The sequence below is a fragment of the Necator americanus genome, chromosome X (genome assembly GCF_031761385.1).
Source record: "Necator americanus strain Aroian chromosome X, whole genome shotgun sequence".
Taxonomy (NCBI): Eukaryota; Metazoa; Nematoda; class Chromadorea; order Rhabditida; family Ancylostomatidae; genus Necator; species Necator americanus.
The window spans coordinates 4,886,554-4,913,228 of record NC_087376.1 but is presented as its reverse complement, the minus strand read 5'-3'; the positions used below and the strand labels follow the sequence as shown (position 1 = coordinate 4,913,228).

At 35.3% G+C, this 26,675-nt stretch overlaps 2 protein-coding genes across 4 annotated transcripts; one reads left to right on the top strand and one right to left on the bottom strand.

Annotated features, from left to right (window-relative positions):
• Positions 1–8,922: 8,922 nt before the first annotated feature.
• RB195_021499 (uncharacterized protein) lies at positions 8,923–12,849 on the top strand (the record flags this gene model as incomplete). 3 transcript variants are annotated; one of them, XM_064208268.1, is made up of 3 exons in its annotated part: positions 8,923–9,012; positions 10,735–10,843; positions 12,818–12,849. In XM_064208268.1, the coding sequence occupies 3 exons, from the start codon at positions 8,923–8,925 to the stop codon at positions 12,847–12,849; spliced, it is 231 nt and encodes a 76-aa protein (XP_064064147.1). The 3 variants fall into 3 exon arrangements, with proteins under 3 accessions (XP_064064147.1, XP_064064148.1, XP_064064149.1); XM_064208267.1 differs by having other exon boundaries at positions 10,729–10,843; XM_064208266.1 differs by lacking the exon at positions 12,818–12,849 and adding an exon at positions 11,523–11,629.
• Positions 12,850–17,489: 4,640 nt separating this feature from the next.
• RB195_021498 (uncharacterized protein) lies at positions 17,490–26,675 on the bottom strand (the record flags this gene model as incomplete). The annotated part of the gene is made up of 15 exons (XM_064208265.1): positions 17,490–17,914; positions 19,040–19,141; positions 19,246–19,345; positions 21,089–21,197; positions 21,291–21,384; positions 21,975–22,090; positions 22,399–22,502; positions 22,559–22,667; positions 22,761–22,896; positions 22,964–23,059; positions 23,201–23,337; positions 24,886–24,971; positions 25,029–25,130; positions 25,203–25,341; positions 26,587–26,675. 15 exons carry the CDS (start codon positions 26,673–26,675, stop codon positions 17,490–17,492), a joined length of 1,944 nt encoding a protein of 647 aa, XP_064064146.1.

The following is a 26,675-nucleotide window of genomic DNA, read 5'->3' as shown; positions in this document are numbered from 1 at the left end:
AGAAATTTAAAGGAAAAATGCAGAATATAAAGAAAAATAGATGGAAGATAATTTACATTCGGTCCACAGAGTTTAAGTTCAATTAGTTTGATAGATCTCGCATGTCTGATGATAAGAAACAAAATAAGCAATAATAACAAATAAAAAACAATAAATAAATAAGTTGTAAAGAAGACGCAAATCTGCGTTTTTTTTTTGTTTGATAAAAAAAATTGAAATGGCTACTGTATTTTCTTCTTTAGATGTTCAACCTGTTTTGTTCGTTTACTTAAAAAAAAACATTCTGTTCAGGCCACTTCGCTATTAATTTTACCTTGAATAATGTCCGCTGATTTTTTCGAAGTGATGAAGGCGGTGTTTGACGCTGATCAGCTATAGACTTTTACTCACAGTAAGTTTTTAAGGAACAAATTAGTGTTAGAACCTTGGCAGAGAGTTTTCTCCTCTTTTGGAAATGAAATCAAAAAAGAAAGAGAAAAAAAAGAGTTCGAAGCTTGAGTTTACTCATCACATGAATTCTTTCTGAGGGGTGATGAGGCCCTTGAGAGGATAAGTCACTGATGGTTTTGAATTATCCAGGCTGTTAGTTAACTAAAAAGATCAATAACAATACAATAGAAAATCTGAATCATTAAAAAAAAACAGTTCGCTGGGTCTTAATTTTATGTTTGTGCAAAGAAAAAGGATTGTGCAGCTTTTATTTCCATTAATTCGATAGTTATTTATCCATTTTTCCTGGAATAATTCTGGAGAACTAGTTGATGAACGCTTTTCTTTTCAAATAAAAATGACCGTTTTGCTAGATTTCGACGGCAGATGAAAGATTATTGGAAGTTCGTGAGCAGCAATACCTAGAAATCGAAATCTAAGGACCTATTTTCAGTATAATCCGAGTTTTTATGGCTTTTATAGACACTGCATTAATAAATTCCGATTTTCGCTCCCATTCATAAAAAAATCTGTTCCTATGAATGTGGGAACTGTATTTAAAAGCGTTAGCTCCCTACATATTTTCCTTCCACCCATTCAATTCAGCACCTCAATTGTTTCCTACTTTTTTCACTTGATCTCTGCTGCTTTTTGTTTTTGCTCATTTTTGTGGGCTTAATAAGTATATCTCCTCCACCGAATCTCAAATAGACCTTTTCTAATTTCTGGAAGGAATAGGATCTTCAACAACGAACGTGAACTGTATGTATACATTCCCAGCACTTAAAATCCACCGTTGTGTTGTCGACTTTTTTCCAGGACTTGGAAATGCGTAACTTTTTTTTAAAATTTTTTCTTAATTCTCTGTTTATGTTGCCGTTAACTACGGTTATCCTAATGAGGAGTGGAGATATGAATAGCTAAAAAAGTAGCTTCTTTTTGTTATTTGAATACTTTTTTTGAAAATTCTGATTTTATTTCTACTTATTCCTGCCACCGACCAAAAATAATGGTTTAAGGGAGCATACCACGAATCTGACGTGATGAGGGAATTCGAGGGAAAAATTAGAGATAGGGTTGTAGATTGCAGGATCCAGGGTGGTTGCGCTCATCTCTCCCTGGTCGTCGTAAAAAATGGCGAGGAAGATGACGACGATTTCAGTTGCAAGCGCCGCATCCAAGTGCGATCGGTCGAAAATCAATGGTGTCTTCTCACCAGTTTATTCAAGTAAAACCAAAGAATGGGCTGCTAAGAGGACCGGAACGTGTGCACAGAGGAGCATTTTAATGTAACTCACAATAATCGAAGTGTTTTCCACGCCATTACTTACAACGATCAGGGAGAGATGAGCGGAACCACCTCGGATCCCGCAGTCTACAACCCTAGCTCTAATTTTTCCCTCGGATTCGCACACCACGTCAGATTCGTGGTATGCTGCCTTTAATTGGCGGGTGTATCTATTCAAAACGGTCTGGAAGAAGTACTCCATCGTAATCCATGGCACCTCTACTTGTGGAATCCATCTTGCCCATCTCCAGCCTCTGCCGCGGCTTTGGAGGATACAGTTGAACTCGGAAGTGCGATAGTCGTATTAGTATTGCACTCACTCAATCACTCCAATTCTAATTTTTTTAGTAATTTTTATAAATTTTACATCGACTGTATTTATTTCTAGGATTTTGTTAGGACGGAGAAAAGATTGCATCAATGGCAACATACACATTTCGTCGTCAACTTTCTTCAACCTAACACTTCTACTATTCCTTAATTTTTCCTTACTGAAAATTTTTATGCTGGGAAAAACGTCACTTGAGAAACAATGGGAATGCTCACAATAGTGTTAGAAAGGTGACATGTGTGGAAATTTGTTGTACCTTTACGTTCATCTTTTCAAAAAAAGGTATTTATTCCGAAAAATTGGAACTTTACAAGTAAAGTTGCAAATCCATGGTGAAGAAGAAAGGAAAAAATTCCACAGGAAAAAAATTTAAATTTTAAAATACGGATCGAAGATTTTTGTGAGGTTAGACTGTGTTATCTGGATAAAGTACCTAGGAAATCCATTGCATTTAATTAGTGTTTTTAAGAAAAACTAATAATAATGACACAATAATCCCTAGCGAAACCTTTTTCTGAGACCATTGGTCGATCGTATATTAGTTTTTTCAATCATATATGTTTGATTTCTAAACAATGATTATGTCCACATAATATCCGGAACAAAATTGTCGAGCCTGAGATCATTATTAGGCTAGTGAGAAAAACGTAAATTTTCTGGATTATGTAGCTGAGGAAACTATTTTATCAGCTCAGGAAACATAATTACTTTGAAAAATTTCTAGCAAAAAAAAAGAGCATCATTTGAATCTATATATAATCGCATTCTCATTATTTTATCATTTGAGATTAGAAAAAAAGATTTGTTTTATAAACTTTTTTCTACCCGTAAAACTCTTACAAATCTACATTTGTAAGAAATATTGCGCCTAATTAAATTTTAATTGGCCTGTAAAAAACTTTCAAAGAAAAATTTTGCTGTTCCAGCGTCCCATAAATTTCTGGATAACTGATGATGGTAGGTGGTTAGCTTTAATGATTGTCATTCACACAGAAATTCTAAATCCAGATTCAAATAACATTCAGAGCTGCACGTATTTGAGAAAACATCCCGTGTTTACTACCATCTACTTGTTTACGACTGTTACACTCCATAAAATATGAATACTTCAAAATGAACGTATGTGTGGTAGGTAAGCTCGTTCACAACGAATGTTACCACGTCACGGAACTATTTCCATGAAATATTAGAGGATGGAAAATGCGAGAAATGTGTTTATTACATAGTAATTAGCATAAATCCGTACATCATAAACAAAAGAAAAACAAGCAAACAAATAAATCTTCAATATGCTAAGAGGAACTATTAAAGTGGTGCTTAAATAATAATATAATAATTAATAAAACTTAAATAATTTGTGAAGTAAAGGGTGTTAGAAGACCGTTTACCATAGAATGTTTCAGAATTTCACTAAACGCAGCAAAATGAATTCTAGGAATTCAGTTGCGTGTAATTCGTAAAATTTCCAAGAAAATGTTTTGAAAATACTCTGCAGGACCACCAAGAAGTATAAAGTTACATATATGTCAGGTTATGTCCTTCTAGTTATTTTTTTAAGTTTGCATAATTCCGATGGTGAATTTAGGAGTCCACGGGTGAAAAAAAAACGGAAGGAACACGAGAATTTTTTTGATTACCTACTCAGCATAAATCTATATTCATTTGTATTTGTAACTTATTTTCTAGGATTTTACTCATCGTTTGTGATCGAAGCATATCCTTACACATTTTCATTTGAATTATGTTAAGGAAGGTATTATTGTTGACGTTAAGCGAATGATTCTAATTTCTTTCGAAGAGAAGAAAGCAAATGTTGATTCATCAACAAATGATTCCTAATTGAACGCAACACAATTTTGTTCCCGTATGGAATTTCTTTTCTTTTAGTTTCCTAGCAGAATTACATGAATGACGTAGGTGAAACAAATTCCATGCACTTTTCTAGCATGTGACTGAACTGTCACCGAATTACCAATTTTTTTAATGCTTCATCTTCAGAAAACATGACAATCTGTCAAATAATTCGTTGTCCAGAATCCAGATAACAATTGTAAATACGTGTGAACGTTCAGAAATATTTCTAGCAAATTTGATCCCGGAAGAAGAAGATGAAAAAAAAATATCGTGTACCCGTTCGTACAGTTTTATTTTAGAAATTTTAATTATACCTTCATAGAACTTTATTAATGAAGAAAAGTGTAAATGATTTATCAAAAAGTTCTTCCGAACAAATTGTAAGAGAAGATTCTAGGAAAAAATAGGACATATTAACGTACTGTTTTTTTTTTAAAATACTGTTCTCATTGTTTTTGAACATTTCGAAAGTGGTACAGGAAGTTAAGTGCATTTCACGTTGGAAACCTGTAAAAACAGATGTCATTTTTGAGAAAAAAAAAATTGAAAAAAAAAATGAAATTTAAGCGGCGAAAAGAATTCGCAATGAACTAGAATTGAATTTTGGCGTTGAAGTTCTACTATATGGACTGTTGCCTCGGAAAAAAACATTTTTTTAATTTAAAATGCTTGAAATTCGCCACCTTTCAAATGATGTGCAAGCAAATTAGAAATTTTGGAACTCACTTTGCATATCGCTCTTTTTTCTGCTTCTATAGCTAATTACTCCGCACCTCATATGGAAATTATGAGAATGGGGGATGTGTTTTTTTCGATATTTGCATTTAAGTTATTACTTATTACTTTATTGGTAATAACTCTCAATGAATGGTAATGACAGTTTATAGACTTAATAATTAATTGTAATAAAAATAATTATTTATAATAATGATTAAAAACGAAACTTCCTTTGTCACCTATATTTTAAATATTTTATTCCTAAAATATTGTTTTATGAAGAAAAAAATCAAGATTCAATATTGTGTGTGTGTATAGATTATAAGGTCCCATTCGATCATATACATTTTGTGTTGGATTATCAGTGTTCCTAACCTCACATACTAGTATTTCCTATCTTGTCTTTCTAATTCCGTTCAAGAATTTCAAGTAAATCCTATGCGAATATCAAAAACATGTGGTTTCCTGTGGATCTTGCATGAGTTGCATGAGAATTGTGAATTTTATTTACGGGTGATTTTTATTTCAATTCGTTCTTAACCAATCAACATTTTCACATTTCTTTTTTTTTGCAGAACACGTTATTTTCAGGGACTTTTGCCACTATTTCCATATTTTTCTGCAATTTATCCTTTTATTTTGAAATACATCGTGCACAGTGCACCAACACGTTTTTGTAATTGGTTTGGGACCTCATCTAGTAATTTGTTAAAAGGCAAAGTGAATCCAGCTTTCCAGTATTTTAGAAAAGAGTTGTCGAAATAGTATTTGGCTTTTTCTTGGGTGGCGGGGTATTTTTAACAAAAGAATGGAAATAAATAATAAATAATGGTTTTGACTTAGTTATTCGATGTTTCCGAATTTTCTTTTTACTCGAATTTTTCTGAACAATAATTTAACTTTGTTCTAAAAATCCTTGTCGAACAAGATTTCATCTATCTATGTATATCTATAGTAATGGGATTTCCTCATTAAGATCCTATTAGCGCAGTCATTTTTCTCTTATTTAATAACAAAATTATTTAAAAGATTTATCATATGAACTAGAAAATTAGTGAATTAGAAAGTGTAAGACAGATTTTTTTCCTTTCTTAAGTATGCAGAATTTTGCAGAACACGTGAACATACACCTAAAAACACCGCACATCGACTTTCCTTATCTTTGCAGCATCTTCCGTTCTTGACATATGGCCAGTACGCCATTTGTGTATATATGTGGTCATAATAAGAAAAAAAATTGTGGACGTGAAAGCACGTGCTTTGTTTCTCGTTTATATAAAAACGGGCAGAGAAGCAACGAGTGCGATTAGATCCATGATTGACAGAATCCTTCGTTTTTTTTCCCCGTTAATTATTTTCCGTATGCAAATCATGGCAGCTAATAACTCATCTTGGAAAATTACAGCTATGCAATTTGTATTAGACCAAATGTTTTTCTAATATGATCGACGTCTTCGCATAAACTTTTATCCTCACAATCGTGGATAACGGTTATGTCAATATATGTGTATAGCTGCTAAAATATTATATGTGCCACGCTTTAACGTAAACAAAACACGATATGACCTGATTCCAGCGTTACATCATTCCATCCCAGGAAAAAAAAAGAAATCCACTTTTTTGTCCTCCATCAAAACGTTTCGAACGTGTTGTTGTTGAAAAAGAAACTTTTCCATTCACAAAATTAGCGTCTTATTCAACAGCTTCTGTTTCTCGTCTGTTTTGAAGGAAGAAAAAAATGAGAAGAGAACAACCTTCAACGAATCAAGTGATTAGCGTGTTACTGTTCCTAAGGGAAGAATTCCCATTGCATTATTTTGTCAACAATTGTCACAATGGAATGTTCGTTCACCTTTTCTGGATGGTTAAAGTTATGCGTCTGCAACCACTGTGACGTGATAACAGCAGCTAACATAACATAATCGTACGTATTGTTATTATGTTATGTTTACTTCCGCTAACTACGTGACGTTTATGGATGAAACACACGTGTGCATACATGGAAATTTATCAGTTGATTCTGGATTTGAAGCGATATTTTGAAAGAGGACATGTTATGCAAAGGAAATCAGAGCAGATAATTTGTTCTCGTTTCCAATTTCTCCGGATAACACAATATTTGGATGTTATTCTCGTATGCCATTTTGACCAACGAAAATACACATACGAAGGATTCTACCGTACCTAGTTTATACGGATATCGATCTGACCATCCCCAATCCTAAAATTATCATTGATACGAAGCAAAAATGAAAGAGGTTCTATCAGGTAGTTACTTCCCGATAGTGTTACATTCCAAATATAAAACTTTATTCCACGTGATGATGAAGGTAGCAGAATTTTTCCTGGAATCATACAATATATTCACTAATGAACTGAGTGTCGTACGGAAGCTCTTGAGTTCCGGAACGTTAACAGCATTCCCTAGACATAATTATCTCCACTATACTTCAATCCTGAGATTTTTTCCCTTGTTTTCCTTGTCTCTTTCAGGCGAAATGTACCCTTTTAGGAAACGTTCAATTCCACAACTAACCATGAAATGTTCATATCGTCGAAAATAACCTGTGCTACATGGTTGAAACCGGTCCTCGTACTTTAGGACGAGAAAAGGCAAAAGTGCATCTTTTGCATTGAACACAAAAAAAAGAGTGGAAATGTTTGTGCGAATTCGTTTTGACGTCAGGATTGTTATGAGGGGGAAGAGGAGGAACAAATTCGGAGTTCTTCAGCAGTTCCTCATAAACAACTTATCGCAGTGATTTGATTGAACGAAGGAAAAGCAGTTTTTTCTTCTCCCCCCGGGATCTTCATTAGCGCTTTTTTTCTGTTTTGCGTAATAATCCATTGTAGAGCATACATCAGTTGACGTTTAGATTGTTCATCTTCGGAAAGGACGCAAAATCGTCGTTTATTCCCGGATTTCTCACCATTTCGTTGCAAGGCACAATTCACGAAAAGCAAATTGCACTTTATCTGGCTTGCAGCGAGCTATAGAAATTGCGAGAAAAAAAAAACGATGGTACCTAGATCTGCTGCAAAAAAAAAGCTAAAAATTGCTCACAAACCAATTTTAGATAAGTGGAAAATAATTCTTGAACTCATGTTCAAAACAATTCACCTAAACTTCTACACTAAAGCATTATAAAATATTTCGTCACAATTTTATGATTTTGTTTACTAGATGTTTACGATCAGATCTTAGATAAGGTTCTAAGGTGAACAATATTTATCAGTTCTTCTAACAACACGAAAATAATAACCACAAAAATTTCCGGTTTTTCGTTTCTGGAACAATTTCTCTCTGGACAAAACAATTCATTGTATGGATTCTCATTGGCGTGCTTCTTGTCGAGAGACGTTAAAGGATTAATGGTATTTTTCCAGTAACATGTCTAGGTATACATACTCCTATTCAACCTCTTAACGATTTTTCACTATTAAATCGAACTTTTAGTGAATAAATTGGTTCGACAGGAACTAATTTTAAAGTACTACCGAATGATTATGGAATACATCTGTCATCGACGATTACATGTAATCTCAATAACATAATTTTTGCATCAAATCGGACAGGTTTCCGGATTTGCGTCACAGCGAAAATATGTGCTCGATTAATCTTTTGATGCGATATATTCGTATGCGAATACAGATTATGTGACATAGAATTATGTGGTAAATCCTATCCCAAAAACATTTTCCCTAATGAAAATAACAAATGATCGAATTCGAATTGTAAAAAATCTCAATTCAAATTGAATCAGTACGTTCTCGATGACTTAGCGATGTGGAGTCATTGCGTGGACGTGGGGAAAAAAAACTGTATGGAGTGCGCGCGCGCAGTTCCGGTGGATTGGAAGAGGAAAAAAACATCATTGAGGCGACGCGCTTTTCACGTAATGATTCCTAAATGCTGTTGACAACAGCTGGTCAGCTGAACATTTCACTTTTTTCTACTTAATTCACCTTAATAAACATTTCACATTCGTTTAACCGAATTTTCACCTTACTGAAATGAGATCAGCGGAAGCTTTTTACGAGCTCTTTCATTAGGGAAGTTGAGGTGTTTTTGTTTTCCTTTCACACGATCCTCATACCTCATGCATAAGAGTGAATTCTCAATGCTTGTGCTTGCCTTAATTACGAGGTAAAGGGGGAAGAGTAGCGGAACGGATTAATGGCTCCTAATCCGCGTTGGCTTTTGCGATGCGGATCGATGCGGGGAGAGGGTGGGGGCGCGGCCAAGTGAGAGAGGGGGGGGGGGGGGCGCGACACGTAGGGCGGAGCCTCACGTATTCACTCAATGGGTGAACTGGAGGCTGAGAGAGACGCACTGGAGCACTTCGTCGCTTCAGGAAGAGCCGGTAGGCGTAACGCCTTGCCCGAAATCGAGGTGAGCAACAGCTGTTTCGTTATATGTGACCTTATCTGACGTGTTTGTTTTTTTTTTTCTTCCCGAAATTCTTCACATCACACATCTTTATTGTCCTAGAATCGAATGTACACTTTTTTCCTACTCATTATTTGGTCAATATCTTTCTTGCTGTCAAAACGATCAGCCACTTTTCCTCGTTATAACCATGAAAAACATTTAACCACACAATTATATATCTGGAATTTTTTTCGAAGAAAAAAAAAAAGGTAAATAATCGTGTAAGATACGCATGTGACTGCCTTGTTTGTCATCAGGTCATTATTCATTGTGTTCTGGTGTGCACACATGTTTCCTTAACTATTCCTCATTCTCCCTCTCACTCCCTCTCTCTGTCTCTTTCTCTTCAAAATTCTCTCCATACGAATCATCCTCAAATTAAACATAATTATACGGATGGTTGACGCTCGCAAATTCTTCTCTCATGTTGACGATACGATGCTTGCAGAACTAGTTCGTATCACGCTACCAACATGGAATAACTAACGTTACTGCATACTCGTACTTTTATTCTCGATTACTATTAAAAGTTATGGTTTTACCGCTTAGAAAGATCAGAAAATCATAATGGGACCTTTTCTTTAGTATATCAAGTTTTGAAGAGAATTACTCTATTTAATTCCCCTTTCAACCACAATCATATCATTTTTAAATGAGTTTTCGTTTATATTTTCAGGGATTTATTATTTCATTTCCAAACTTCCCATAACAAGTTCTTAATCGTTCATATTTGATGTCATACATAAATACACGGTCTTTTTATCTTTACATTATGTTCAGACATTAGGGAACCGAGCCGAAAATGCACAAATCGGTTCGGTGACACCACCAGATGTCTAGCCACCATATACGATAACGGTGGGAGCAATATGGGACGTTTTAGCGAAAGTGAATGAAGGGCGAGATGAAATTGAATATCGCTCATATATATATATAGGTCCCATACCCATACGACTATTATACTTCATCTAAATATATTTATATATGCGTATATTTAAGCAAATACCTTTCAACATTATTAAATTAGATTTAAAGGCGTCAATTAGCAGTATTACTTTAGTTAATTTTAATAAATTCTGTGTAAAATTAAAGCAGCATGGATTAGTATAATCTTAAGCAGCTAACAACCATATGACTGTCTACGATAATATTTACAGAATCCAGAAAAAATTAAGGCTAATGTTATTACAGTTTTTTTTCTCTCTCAGAAAGAGCTCTATTATATACATTTGTGTGCTTCATTATAAATCTTTCAGTAAAAATACATAAATCCTTACCGCCCCCCCCCCCGCCTTTCAGGAAAAAATTGACAAAGATGTTAACAAAATTTTGACGTAATCCTGGCGATTTCCACGAAACACACAGTTGTTGTTCTCATCGAGCGCAGAGGGGGGGGGGGGGTTTCGTGCGGCGTGGCAACGATTTGATTTCAACATGAGATGATGTGACGTCACGGCTAAAAGTCAACAAATCGGGAACACACTCAACCCACGGAAATACAGTATTTGTTAATGGTATCCGGAAGATGTTCACGCAACCATTCCAGGATTTTGTTTAGAACAATACTAACACAAACATATGACAATATTTCATATCGATTTGATATGCTTTTCATGCGTTTCTTTTTTCTCGTCATCTTCTTAAAATATGATTCCTGATATATCGTAGTTTTTATAGTTTCAGGTGGAGACAAATGATCCAGGAGCTGCTAAACTAGCTGAACGACTATCTGATTTATCAGCACAATGTGATGATAATGTAGAATCCCGACAACATCATAACGATCAACATGGTGAGTTTTATATGAAAATCGATTGAAAATATTAACATAAGTATAGTGTGTATGTATGTATATATATGTGTGTATATGTGTCGAATTATTCGAATAACATTCTTTTGCTCGTAATTAACGGCCATCTCAATTGACACATCATTATTCTTGTTTTTGAATGATCGAATAGCATTGCTGTCAGCAAAAAATATGCCGTCCCGCGAAACTTTTCTGTTACGCACGAGCCCGGCAATGAATGTTGAATAAGAGATGAGAATAATAAGATTGTTTACTTGTACAAAAGATGTAACTCATTTAATTTTTAGAGGAAATAGAACAAAGTTCTATTATGAACGATAAATTTCTAGGATGAACCTGTTTACATCACGTCATTTCACTGCAAACAACTCTCCTCTACTACTAATGCGTATTTTATTTTCTTTGTGACGTCTAGTTCAACTGATAACTTTTTTTTTCTTATCACATTGTAGGCGGATGGATGAAACGAGCAATTCGCTAGTTTTAATAACGTTACGTATCCTCAAGATGAAGTATCAATAGAGATTTTACAATAATTTGTGGAGAATTAAAAAAAAAAACGAGCTCGAGGAAACTCATTTGCGGCACCACAATTCCGAACTCTCCGAATTGGAGATAGGATTCGTCGTTACTCGTTTATTCCAGTAATGGTTTAATCCAGAGATTTGGGGAATGTCCTTAGAATCAATTATGATAGATGTGCTTTCATGCATCGCATCAGAATCTAAACTTAGCGATATCCGGAAAATTCTCAATAATCTCGTCTGATAATCTTGAAACATTCTTTTAGCTGAACATTTTGTTTTTGTTTAGCTAAATAGATGATTTTAAATGAAGAAAATGATTATGTATCGAAATAGTTTTTTTTTTCAAAAATATGCTACAAATTAGTAGAAATATTCAAGATGCCCCTAGAAATCTAGGATAGATGGATCGTTTCTATGAGGAACTGAATGACTGTTGAAAGAAAGAATTTATCTGTCACCGTAGAGGGTAACTATCACAAATAAACAATAATCTCACTTTATGCTGCTCTAATTTTTGCAACGTTTATAGCGGAGTTTTTTCCCCATTAATGGACCTGCGCAAATCGATCGATGAACTAAAAATATATAAAAATCTTTTCATGCACTTTCCATGACTACTGCAGGTACTTTAAATGAAATTCTTTCTCATGCAATATCGCATGGAATTACGTGAATGAAATACATTTGTACTTTTTATTCCATTTGATTTCAAGGATATATGGGATCTATCCTATCCTTCATGCATATATCCATATCTTTGTACATTTTTTTTTGTATTTACATATCTAATATAAATACCTCTTAGTGCCATACTTCATTTTCACTATAAATAACTACTCATTACATATATTAGATAGCATTTTTTTTCCTCCTTAGCTTTAGGTTTATATTTCCAGGATAATTTGAAATGAAGGAAGTAATAGGAGAATTTCATTCGTTTCCACTAAACAAAATGACGAAATGAATCGGTTTCTGAATCTCTAGGGGATTTCTTCACGATTATTTATCCTTACCCACGAACTCTTCAAATTTGCACTTTACCGTTCGTTCCCTGAAATGTTGAGTGAGGAATTGGTTGAAATGGCGATTTTGTTTGGATCTGACCTTCAATTTTGTGTTTTTTTTTGTTCTCTCGTAGTCTTTTATGTAACATCAGCTTCAGTGAATACAGCAATAAAGGAAGAATAATTTATTCGGGTTCTGCCCATGAGGGGCAGAGAAACAATAGCAAATAGAATAGATTAGCAAATAAATAACTATAGGATCCGATAATGAAAGCAATTTCCTATGCTCATTTAAAATTAGAATCATTTCGTATAATCTATAGATGGTTAAACGTTACGTGTTTGTGTATTTGTTTGCATATGATAATAGTATAGTAAATTAAGTGAAAAAAAAGAAATAATAACGAAAAAAAAACAAATTTCAGGAGCTGGACAACCACAAACTGCATCATCCTAGTGAATGTGGAAGAATAATGCTCTACAACTTATAAACTCACGTGATTCATTCTTGACCAAGTTAGGTTCATTAAATTGAAACTAATACATCTACGTGCATCTAAAAAAATGCACACATAAATAAACAAATACGTATACAAATACATTCGCTTTGATGACGTTGTTGTTATACTCTTCTCTATCATAAACATTATTTTATTTATCTTCTCCTTCTTACTCTTTTTCTTCTTCCTCTTCTTCTTCTTCTTCTTAATTCATCATTATGACATCTGAATTGGAACAGCTACGGGTCAAACGCGATCTTGGCATAAATTGACGATATTCAAACATCCATCATGCTCTCTTTTTCTCTCCTTTTTTTTTCTCTTTTAATCCAATTAATCCTACTATACTTTCCATAAAACTGATGTTGTTTAAGGATTTTTCTAGAACGAAACCTCTTCGTTCATGATTTGTCTGTTGTCAGATTTTGTTTTCATTTTACACTTTATTATTATTATTATTAATTTTTTTCTGCACGCATATGATCTGTTCTGAGTACAGCTACATTATTTCTCATATGAATCTTGCCCTTATTATTTATTATATGTCATGCATGCTTCATTGATGAACAATAAACGGTTTTGCATCTTATTAAACGACAATCTTCGACGTCATTATTGTGTTATCCAGGATTTCAGCCAATCCTATAAATCAATTTATTTTGGATTATTCCACTCGGTCAATAAACAAATATGTAAGGTATAGGAGAACGGAAGTGTACGTATACATGTGTGTGCGTGCACATATCGAGACACTTGAGATTTTCACGTCCCAAACACGAAGATGAGTTCGACTTTAAACCTCAACGACGGTGACGTCATCGTTTCGTCGTCACCTCAATATGCGGCGATTGTTCCTGCTTTCTCCCCCGCTATCAGCAGCTCAACACACATTTCACGTATCTTTGATGGAAGCAAGAAAGCAAAAATGTTATTGCGTCAAACGCTGACGTCCACGTACGTATACTTAGACGTTACGTAGACGTTTACGTAGAGTTGTGACGTCATCACGTGTATTTGACGTCGATATTCGTCGGCGAAACGAAATCAAACATTGCTGGATTAACGCGATGTAATCCATAAAAACACACGTTATATTTGAATTTACGATTACTTCTTAATATTAAAATATGTACGTTTTTATACGATTTCCATGTTTGATGATTTGCTGACCAGAATTCACGTGAATTTATACGCTCTGTAACCGTTTGCTTTTGTTGCCGTCCTGCTCCATTTATGGGTGTTTATTCGGATCTTTGATTTTTTTTCCCTCCCTAAACATTATTCCTGCCATAACATTAGAATGAATGACAACTTCCGTTTGTTCCGAACGCAGGTTTTTTTTTCTTTTTTGCATTTTTGTTTGCACAATTGATCTGGATCAGAGGGGAATATCAGATTTGTTCGTTAAAAAAAAGTGGGAGAAATGTGAGGAATAGACGTGATCACACATCTACTGTAAACAAACTGCTGTAATTTTTAATTTTAGAGTTAGAAATATGATACAAGGGAAAAGTTGAAGGGACTTTTCCCTGTATACCTGTAAAACCGGGTAGTTAATATAATAGATATGTAATAAACAGAAAATATCTGCGAAATAAGATGAATTTAAAATCAGGAAATACAAAAAAAATTGAAAGAAAACTTTGTAAGTGCGAAAAACTACTGGGAATCGGTTTTTTAGTGACCTTCACGAACAGTTCGAAATTATCTCTTGTTATCGGGTTTTTTGGAGTTCTTAAAAAATGATTAGTGAAGATAAACACGCTAATAACAGCCCCCACTAAAGGTTTTTGTAATTTAAACGCCGTTATCAACGTATAGATAAATTAGTAGAGTTTACTTTTTAGAAAAAAAAATGTTATGATCTTTGCATTTGAAAGAAATGGTAGAGTATTTAATCTGTTATACTCTTTAAATAACTGTTTTGTGTCCTTCTATGGGATAAAAGCATTTTCCAGTAATTTATGGGTTTCATCCGCAATCCGTGCATACATACATGCTGAGAGAAAAAAACACTCATTTTGTGATTTTACATTTATCCCAAATTCTTTGAAGTCAACATTTTGACGTTCAATTGTGTAAAGCTATCGGCAACACTGACGAACTCATTTTATCCGATTTTCTATCGGTTTTGGGATATTGCTATCCCAGAGAAAGTGTTTGAAAAGGCGATCCTAAGCACATTTGCTCTCCTGAGTAGGCTCCACAGAACAAGAACGTTACTTTTATTTGAGCACAACATTCAGGTGTTTTTATTTGTTGTTTGATGCTTGGATCCGAAGCAGTTGTTGCAAAAATTCCCCTCGTTTCATGACGAAAGCAGTTAGAAATCAGCAGTTGCTTTGGTCCATCGCGTGTTCTGTGAACATTACATTGGTGTATAGGATCGTTTCGACTTTTCAGGAATTAATTGTATGTCTTTTTTTTTATTGCGAGCGAGAGGTGCATATTTTGGGACTTGAAATGTTGTTGGCAATTCAGAATGTAATACAAAATTAATTCAGGGAGAAGGTGAACACGTTGGAAATTACGGAGTACAAATCAAGTTCACCTACACTTCTCTATGATGTCAATAGACATTAGTTTAATTCTTAAAGAATTAATGAATGTTTTATCCTCTTCAAAAACATTTAAAATTGTCCTCGACTCACTTTCAGCTCACGTGAACAGATGTGCACGCACGTTCGACCTTCGAAATGAATTATTGTTTCAGAACGTAATAATTCATTAAAGATAGAGCGATAAGTTTAAAAATTTTCACGAAAGCTTGTTTTTCGCAGAGTTTTGCCACCTTTATGCAATTGATGCAAACAAATATTTTTGAACAACTGTCTAGGTATAGAGTACTTTGAATTTTTCCCCCTTCAGATTATTAATATTCCAAATTCCCAAAATTTTCGGACTGCTAAAATTTTGAGCGAAATAGTTAATAGCGTTTTTCTTTTGTTGGAAATTTAGCGATTTTATTCGAAATCAACATAGATATATTAAATTCAATGACATCGTTCGTCAATAGTCGCGTTTCAATCGCTATGTTTCCACACCCCTTTCTTCTGTATTTTTTTCTGGAATAAACCTGAAATATTCATTATGGTGTAATGAAGTCTACCGTATTTTAACTGTCGTATACGTGATATACGCTGTATGTATTTCATTCATGGCCGTTTCAATCAATGGGAAATAACCGATATTTTTTGTTAATTATACAAAATTATTAAAGGATTGAGCAAAGTTTTTAGATTTTATAACTTGGCTATTCATCTGTTGCTGAAAAAAGCTATCACACTATCTAACCAGATCACAATAATACAATATATTAGTTCTCAAAATAAGTTGCATGAATTTCCTATAAAATACAAATGGATCCTTGAACCTCTATATTCTTCTATCCACACATTTTTTTAACCATTCTGATATTTGTTGAGGATTAATGATTTTACCACACCATTTTCATTTAAACGTAACATTTAGAAAAAAAAAACCAAATTGTTCAGCATATAGTATAATTTTGAAGCACTTCTGAAAAATTACACTCCTTTCCCCCCTCAATTGTTAACCTCACTCACAAGAACTTATGCACTTTCTCCACTTGATAAACAAAGAGAATTTCTTTTTTTTTCACGAAAAAAAGAAATTTCAAGACAACTCTGCACTTGTGTGTCTCAAATGAAATTTACCCCAAAGAAAACGGGAACTCCTGATTCGTATTCTATATGTGTTTTCGTTCTTTATCGCTATGGAAGAAAGCATATTCCAGAAAATTCGGTTTTTTCTAAATATGCAATTTAAATAGATGCTCTCTACTTCTTCGAAACATGTGGAAATCGACAGAAGAAATTTGTTAGTAGTTTAGAATTTTGTACCATATGTAAGTGATTGGTTTATTATTGCTAGGAGAACTGAAGTGGCTAGAAAAAGAAAAAGGCTCGCTGTAATATGGATTTATGAGGCAATTTCTGGAAGACGGGTCAGGATAATTTCAACATGTTCACTTTTCTTTATCACGCAATTTAAATGTAAGTGATTTTAAGCTCTAAAAGATATTGTTCGTGGATGTTCTTGACGCTGTTGGATGTACGTCCACAGGGGTTTACTTTGCGGTTGTCCACGTTAAATTAAAGGCATCATCTCACGAATCTGAGGTGGTACGGATTTCAGGTGGAGTATTCGTATACGGGATCGTAGATTATGGAAAGAAGGGTGATTCCGTCCATTTCTTCCTAATCGCAGTAAAAAACGGTCCGGAAGATGCAGCGCGTGCACAAGGCTGGCGCGCTATTTTCTACAACGAGTTCGATTAAAGCGCGCCAGCCTTCTGGACGCGCCGCATCTTCCGAGCCGTTTTTTTTACAGCAATCAGGAAGAAATGGACAGAATCACCCCCTCTTCATAATCTACTATCCTTTATTAGAATAGTCCACCTGAAATCTGCACCACCTCAGATTCGTGGGGTGATGCCTTTAGGCAGAAAAAAGAAGTTCGTATTTGACATTGGAATGAATTTTGTACATAATCTGCATGGGGTTTGCTATGTTCACTTTAAGGCAATCTTGTGCTCGTTGCATTACTTGTCCCTCGATTACTTTTATTAAATTTGTTAAATTGGACACATGGATAACACTAATAGTACCAAGAACGAGGTGAAAAACGTAACAGTAATGGGAAAACCACTTCCTCCAGTTTCTGGCTTATCGGTAGGCTTATCGGTAGGCTTGTCGGTAGGCTTGTCGGTAGTCTTGTCGGTAGGCTTATCGGTAGGCTTGTCGGTAGGCTTGTCGGTAGTCTTGTCGGTAGGCTTATCGGTAGGCTTATCGGTAGGCTTGTCGGTAGGCTTGTCGGTAGTCTTGTCGGTAGGCTTATCGGTAGGCTTATCGGTAGGCTTGTCGGTAGGCTTGTCGGTAGTCTTGTCGGTAGGCTTATCGGTAGGCTTATCGGTAGGCTTGTCGGTAGGCTTGTCGGTAGTCTTGTCGGTAGGCTTATCGGTAGGCTTATCGGTAGGGCCATCAGTTGCAGGATCGTATCCTGAAATTCAATATTCTTGTGTTTACAATATAAAATGTTACTTGATTGATGTGACTATGCATAGAATAAGATAAAATCAGATAGATGGGAATAGAGAAAGGAGTTCTACTCATGGAACCACTGAGCTTAGAATGCAATCAACACCGAGTACAAACAGATGTGGAATCTGGACCTGGAAGTTAGTAAATCCACAACAAAGGAGTCGATTTTAATAGTAACCCAATAAAAGGAATACTTTTGAATAAAATCGGATATTCGGGAAAAAATAGAAAAGTTCTTTATTAATGTGTAATTTTTTCGTGGAATTCCAAGGATTAAAATGAATGACACAAAGATTCGTGTAAGAAAATTCGATCAGTAGACTACACTGTGACTATTAAGTACAAAAAAATAGTATTTTTAGAGTTATTTTTAGAGTTGCCTTTGTTTTTTAGGGAGAAAACTCGTAACCCCTCGTAACTAGTAACTAAGGATAATAGCCGAAAAGTTTGGCCATAGGGCAGCTTTTCTTACGATCTAAGTTTAATATCCAAAAGCCAAGGGCGAGTTCTCATGGGATTTCCTGGCGAAACATGTACTTTACGGTCTATTATGTAAACGTGGACTGTATCCATATGTCTAGGTATAATTTTTGAAATCAGAGGATTCAAATTCAATAATTCAAATGTACAACTATGAATATAAGAGGTGGTGAGCATTTTTCGTGCATTCAGTTTGTCCTCAAGATGTTTAGGCAAACATTTCGGATCACCCGAATCAATATAGTGGAGCGTTTATTTTTTTCCTTGTCACAAAGTTCTTCCATTCTAAAGAATCCTTGATGCGTCGTCACATGGCAACACAACGTTCATCCTGCAATTATTTTCTCGTGACTTTCGACTTACCGAATACCAGTTTGCGATATGGTCCATTGTTTTTCAACAGACTTATGAATAAATATCAGTACAGGTTCTCGCCTGCAAGATGTAAATTTGTCATGGATTGGCGAAAAAAAAAACGACAGTTACGCCAACATTTTTTGACAAATTCTAAAAGTTATGGAAAGAATGAGAAGAGGAACAGCGTGAAGTGAATTTGATAAGAAAACTAAAACTGTTCGTGTAATTTTTAGGGATTTAAACTCACTTATAAAATCTTTCACATGTCCTTTAATTTCTTCTCGTACCCCAACAAGAGCTACCGGTTCTCCATCATAAGCTGGATACATATCTGAGCAATGTGCGGTACCTAGGTAAGGAAAAATAATAATAAATTAATAGTCGTTCTACTAATTTCAACAAATTAGTGGAATAATTAATTAAAATTCAACAACACAAATAAATAATACTAACTATTAATCAATATTGGGAACATAGTATCTGTTGTGTTTTCGTAACAACCGAGTTTATGCCAAGGATCCAAGGAACCGTTTGGTAGGACAACATTAGTAGCCTGAAATTTCAATATTGGAATCGGACAAATTCTCGCTGAAAACAGTTATTAATCCACATTCAAATCTGTAATGAAAGGTGACATTGCAACAATTAGCGAACTAAACAAATTAATGTTTAAAGTAAAATACAGGTACTTTAAAAACGTGGACACAATTATTTACTTTTAGGAATGCTCCGTCTCCATTCTGCGCTTAAAAACCTTGAAAATATCCAGAAGAAAAACTCTGTATCCAGTCATTAAAATAAATCTCTTTGACGTTATGAACGTTCTTCCGCATCGACATGAATATTAGAAAAAAAACTACTTGACATTGACATAGTTTTGAGCATCAGACAGCTTTTTTGCTGCTCCTGGATTTTTGATATACTACTTTTTTTGATTTTTTGAAGAGAATTTCTAAGTGAAATGAACAGTTGCAATGACTCACTCATTTGTTAAAATTTCTATAGAGTACCTGTCAACAGAGAAAGTCGTGTACTCCACGTTTTAAGTGTTTTTGAAAGATTTTCCGACTAATCCAGAAGAATATGGATAGTGATTTGTAAGATTTTCCGCAGCAAAATGATTGTGTTCATTTAGGAAAGCTGTAGTGGTGTTTACGTTTGTTTCAGCCAAAGTTTTGATGAAAGAACAAAAAATTCTGATTTCTATGTGAAAAACATTCGCACGAGTAGTAGGAATTCATGGAAAATGATCCACGATCATTACATTCTTGGGGCTCTGTTTAGAAAGCAGGAAACAGACAGATTGAAGCCGTTGTTCAATGACTTCAGGAATGAATTTGGAAAAAAAAATCTAGAAACAAAAGTGTGTATAGGTACGACTTGTTTGTTTTTTTTTGTTGTAAAAATAAGGCAAAACACCACAATGTTCAGTTTTTTAGAAGGATCTATCCACTGACAGCAACCTTATCTCAGGAGTTATTAATCCAGAAAAAGATCCTCTCGATAGGAATTAAACATTTCTTAGATACGTGTGCGCAAAGTTGTCGTTATCAAAGTTGGTTCCATTTCCTGTTGTTATCTCTCGGGCCACGTAGTCTGTAACAGACACCAATCAATATTTTCTGGACTTAGATCGCAAGGAGGATCACAACGAGTATGTATACGCATGCGTTCGTCGATAGTTTTTCAAGGTTTTTTTTAAACTTTATTTTAGTATTGTTTTATTCTCGTTTTTACCAAAAAAAATCATTACTGTTAAATGGATCACCCCACGAATCTAAAATAGTACGGATTTCAGGTGGAGTATTCGTATACGTGATCGTAGATTATGGAGAGGAGTGTGATTTCGTTCACTTTCTCCTAATTGCCGTAAAAAACGACACGGAAGATACTGCTCCGAGCGTTCCGGCGCGCTATTTTCTACAACGAGTTCGATTGGAGCGCGCCAGCCTTGTGCACGCGCCGCATCTTCCGGGCCGTTTTTTTACGGCAATTAGGATGAAATGGACGGAATCACCCCCCCCCCTCCCTCCCTCCCTCCCCTTCTCCATAATCTACTATAATCCGTGTACGTACACTCCACCTGAAATCCGTACTACCTCAGATTTGTGGGGTGACGTCTTTAAACGACTACAGTGAGTAAAAAGGTGGTGAGAAATCAGGAGTTCTGGAGGTGAGTAGTTGAGAAGCTCGAAAAATTCTAACTGCTGAAACTGAAACTGAAAATAGCTACTCCAGAAGCAAGAGCATGGATGATAACATGGGGTAGATCCATAAGAACTTCTTTTTTGCATACCATGTAATTATCACATCCACCGTAGTATGCTTGTGCTGCAGTATTTCTTGAAAATATATTTCTCGTTACAGACCAGTCAAACATATCCCTGCACATATTGATGTAGTATCTGGAAAAAAAGGAAAAAATATGAACATTTCTTTGAATAGTTTTTTTTTGAATTTCTATATGATTCTTAAACAATGAGCTCAGTGGGACCTACTCAAGAGGTACGGTATATCCAAATATGCCACCTTCCGTTGTTTGCATGAATCCGACCTCGTTGCAGCAAAGCCACATCCAACCCCGTGCAGCAGCTAAAATATCGGGACCGCGTTAAAAAACGCAGAAATCTCCCACTTTACTTCACCTTAATGTTCCTTGTTTCTAAACAAAAGTTTTGCTTAGAAAATCACTAAAAATGTCTTCTTTATTAGAACTAAACTACAGAAATTTTTATTCACAATCAACATTTTACCGAGAGAGTCAATTTTTGATTTATTCTTAGCAAGAAATTGAAATATATCAACGATTTGCTTTAAGGAATTAATTGTGTAAATTTTCTGATTGTAGAAAATCTCATTTTCAATCGTGACTCACCTGTGCATCACAGATGACCAAAAATCTACGAATCACACATTGGACTACCAGATTTCAATTTTTTAAAAGTTAAAGTACGTAAGACACTAGAATCCATTAGCTAACGTTGTTATGATTTCTTATGAATCCAGAAATCCCAGCCCACCTACATTCCCCTTCAACTACCCGTTCACAAAAATTTGTTGGCTTGCGTAGTTACCGTGAACCATTCTGCGTTCATACACAAGCACTAACTACTAGTAGTATTTTGATGTAGATCCTGGATACTACATAATGAAGTGAAATCCAAGCGAAAATTCTAGCTTACCATTATCTTCTCCTAGTACAGCTAAATTTCCAGTGTTCACCGAATTTATCATATCGGTGTAGCTGTTTGGGAACACTGTCAAATCGGTTGTAGGATCACCAGTTATGCCGTTGTACCTATAAAAGAAATAAATCATTTTTTCAATCCAATTTTCATGGAATTTTGATAGCCTGCCTACATTTTTGCAATTCCTCAGGACTTAATACCTAACAGCCTAAGTTTTGGAAGAGTTTGACTACTAAATCATCCGTGTGCCGGAATCGAACACGGATCGACTAATCACTGCTCATTCTATTCTTTTTGCTGTATTTTCCGTATTTATTTGTATTCATCCTAACCAATTCCTTCTGGCACTCCATAGAGCGTAATAAATAAATAAATAAATAAATAAATTTCTATCCCATGAAGAAAAATTCGAACCTACCAAAGATACACATTATATACTCTCGTAATAACATCCTTCACGGAAGAATCCATCATGATTTCGCATATTTTGGCATCAGTCAAATTCATATGCGTTTCATTATTCTAAAATCGTTTTTTATCCGGGATTTCCCTCAAATTACTATGATATAGAAACTCACCCGTCCATCATAAGTGTACTGTGTCATGCCCTGGAAGACACTAAATACGTTTGCAAAAAAGTTTGTGATATCCAATTGTTGAGTTTCGTCATCAAAAGGAGGTTTTAGGCTGCAAATAATAATTAAATAAATAATATTTAAAAATTCTATAATTAGTTGAAAAATATTCCAATAATTTAATTAACGGAAAATTACGACTCACTTAAAATATTTATTCAGTTCTATTAGTCCATCCATAGATCCAGCAAGGTTCTGCATTTGGTCAAAAGCCTGTGCAACAAATCCTGCACAGTTCACATTAGTTATATAGAGATCCTCTTCAACAGCTACTGCATACTCTAAAAAGAACTAAAAAATGATTTTTTTTTTATAAAGAATAATCTCTTTTCGCCACTATGTACTTACCATAAAAATCAAGCTTCAAGTTGAGTGGAGCACTACTTGCCACAGCTCCGACAGTCCACTCAGGATATTTAGAACGGAACCATGCGGACAAAGAACCTAAATTATTTCTAAATCTTAAAATAAATTCTGGATAATTGCCGGCTAATTCATCAATTATTTATTACTAACTAACTACATTAACTAATTAACTACATTACATTAATTGATATTAATGATATTACATTAATTATTAATTACCTGGATAACTTCCACCGAAAGTAACCCATCTTGGATTGTTAAAACCGTATTTTTGATTCATTGATGTAATAAAATAAGCGATATCTGCCAACGCTTGTTCAGTAGTGAGCAGGCTTAGAGAATTGAAATCCATGTTTCTGGAAACATACTACATGACTCTAAGATCCGATCGCTAGTTGTCTTCAGTATTCTAAAGCGATTTACATTTGGATCGCTTACCGTACTAAGAGCATTGGACAAAGATTTATTTAATGTAAATTAACTGTTGCTCGTTTACTTGTAAGAAAAAGCTATTCTTAAACCTAATCCTTGACTAATTTGGCTGTGCCAAATTCACGAAACGAAAGTGGGAATTTCTGTTTGTAACAATTCCAGGCACAAATTTACCCTAAAATTTCAAATCATTCACAGTACAATCGTGTTAATCACTATATTTTCAATAACTATATATTATCACTAGTCTGAACGTCCGGCTAAAGCAGGACTTCAGACTTCCTGTGGTGTTCGCTTCGCTCCCCTTCACTGATGATTAACGAAAATTAATATTGGTGCCCTTTTCTGTGAAATTAGACCTGTGTATCTCTAACGATCTTTCTTCATATTTTTTTCTATCAAATAAAGGCAATAGATTTCATAGTGTTCTTTCTAACCGCGTCAGTTCTACATTTGGAGAAAATTCAAACTTCAACTTTAAACACTCCGTCGATACCAATATAATGTAGACACAAGTTGAATGTACAACTCGAAATTTGGGTTTTTTCCTCCTGTTTCCCTTCACGATTTATCAATGGTTATCAATGGATGATGTTTTAGCACAGAATGACGCGAAAGACGTTATCCTACTGATAATGATAACGTTCTACGTCTGATCATGTAAGTGTTCGCTGCTATTTAAGCAGCCTTTTGCATGCATGTTTCCACTTTCTGAGGCTTTCTGAGGAAGGGATGCTAGCAACTTGAGGCGAATGGAGAAGGAAATAGACGCGCCGAGGAGTCATAAAGGTGAAAAACGTGGCGACCAGAGGCCATAGCCACAAAATGGGGTCAGACGGGTCCCATTTACCAGTAGCGACATCCACACGAAGTTATTGCGCACCATTTCGATGCCGCGAGACCCGTCGCACCCCCTTCTATAGGAATATGGTACCGGCGCGCCAATCCTACACTGTGGGACCCGTTGCACCCCCTTCTGTAGCTATCCGACGCTGCGGGACTCGTCTCACCCCACTTTGTGGCTATCTGGCACCAGCGCAGCAATTCGACGCCGGTGGACCCGTTGCACCTCCTTTCGAATTTCGTGACAAACACACACACACCCACACATACACACACATACACCACGTACATACACACACACACACATACACACACATAAACACGTGACAGAATGAGCCCGTTATTATATATGATATTTTTCTGAGAGCATAATATTTTTCTAATAGCTGCAAAAAACGAAAACGACGTTGAAGTTTATTCCATAATGAAAAAACGTATATTTGTTGTTTAGAACTTTGAAAAATTTGAAAAATTCAACAAAATGTGCAGTAATTTAAGGTGACCCAGGCTGTTATCTCATATAGAGATATCTAAGGCTGACGCACTCGAATGTTCGCATGGCACCATCAATTTTTTTTCTTACGGATTTCTACTTGTTAGTAATAATTGAACAAGTTAAAAATATTTACGGTATTGGCCAGCTATCACCGAAGAATCTATGCTCCAAATCGAATACATGTGCACCAAACTCCTGGGCCCATTGAAGATATTGAATCTGGAAGGAAAAAAACTTGATAAAGGATTAAATTTTTTTACGCTACAAGAAACAAACATCTGGTTTTGCTGCCCATTTTCCATCTTCCGGTCCTTCACCTCCTATCATGAGGAAAATAATAGAAGTGTTCCGTGCATACTTTGGGTTGTAATAATAACGCTATAAAAAAAGAAATGTTTAATAGAATAATCATAGATCAGTGTATGATTAGGTTGAACAACTTTTTCGAACCTGATTCCATGTTTTTGTATTTGTTGGATTAAAATGGTCTAATTTTTGTGTGAAATTTGATCGAATCAGATATGGATATTGAGCAGTGACGTCATCGCTGTCCGCTGTCTGATCCAGAAGTTTTTGTCTTAGTATGTGCCTATGAAAAGTATGTAGTTTAAAGTTAGTTAATTTTCTCAAGTATACTTGATCATTCTTTTTTCAAATCTTCTTATGATAAAACGTATAGATAAGCGGGCGATGTAAAACACGGATGGAAACGTTGAACGTACGTGATGGTGAATCACCAAAACACAAAAGTGCAGCATTAGTTCGAATACGCCAGAAAAAAAGGAACGTGAAACGGAAAACACTGGATATGAATCTTTGTACGAGAATTAACGTTACCTTAAAGGCATCACCCCACGAATCTGAGGTGGTGCAGATTTCAGGTGGAGTAAGTGCGCCAGTACGCCTGAAGCCGTATCCTCCGGGCCATTTTTTACGGCAATTAGGAAGAAATGGACGGATTCATCCCCCGTTCCTTAATCTAAGTACTACGATCCCGTATACGAATACTCCACCTGAAATCCGTACCACCTCAGATTCGTGGGATGATGCCTTTAAAGGAATCGCTCTGTGGAATCATTCGATATAGGGATTCCTTACATCAGTATGTAGAATTTATTCCATATTCAGTTTTAATTTAATTTTCCCAGTTTCACTTTTCCCAGCCAAAGGTTCTATGAGAAGTATGGATCTCTGGGAAATTTGATCATGAACAAGGCAACTCTTTACGTTGTAGAACAAAATAACGGTGAAATTGTCTGAAAAAAAAACAACTCTTTGCGCTCGTGATTTCAGCAACAGTTTATGCGGTTCCATTTCGCCAATCCTTCGAGTGTATGGAGTTGTATCGTCTAGTGAATTGATCTCTCAAACACTTTTAACATTTCATTGCAAATATTGTAAACTATATCTCGATCTTAATTACTACTAGAGATAGCGAAACATCGACAGTTCATTCGAAGATTACTCTTGAAATGATCGGTGCAAATTTTACGTAATTCCAACAAAGTGCAAATCGTTTCGGGACCTACTGGGGACGGTTGGCTTTCTGTAGATTGCCCTCATGGTTATGATGACAGCAAATTTTGAGGGTATTTTGAGGGTGATGTCCTCTGACAAAACGTCAGAAAAAGAAAGGAAGAAATTAGCATGATTTTTATCCATTAGCATCAAAAAGCATCAACAACGACAATTATCCAGAATATTGTTCAGAAACACATAAAAAATTGATGTTGGATAATTGTCCTAGTTCCAGGTAGGAAATCTTATTGTAATGATATAAGAACTAATACTAATACAGCAACTGAATTACCAATTATTTTACTGCATAACTTACCTCGTCCTCAGTAAGGGTGGAGTGGGATATAGTTCCTCACAATAACAAATCACCAAAGAAGTTGTTAACAATAAGGATGATAATAGCAT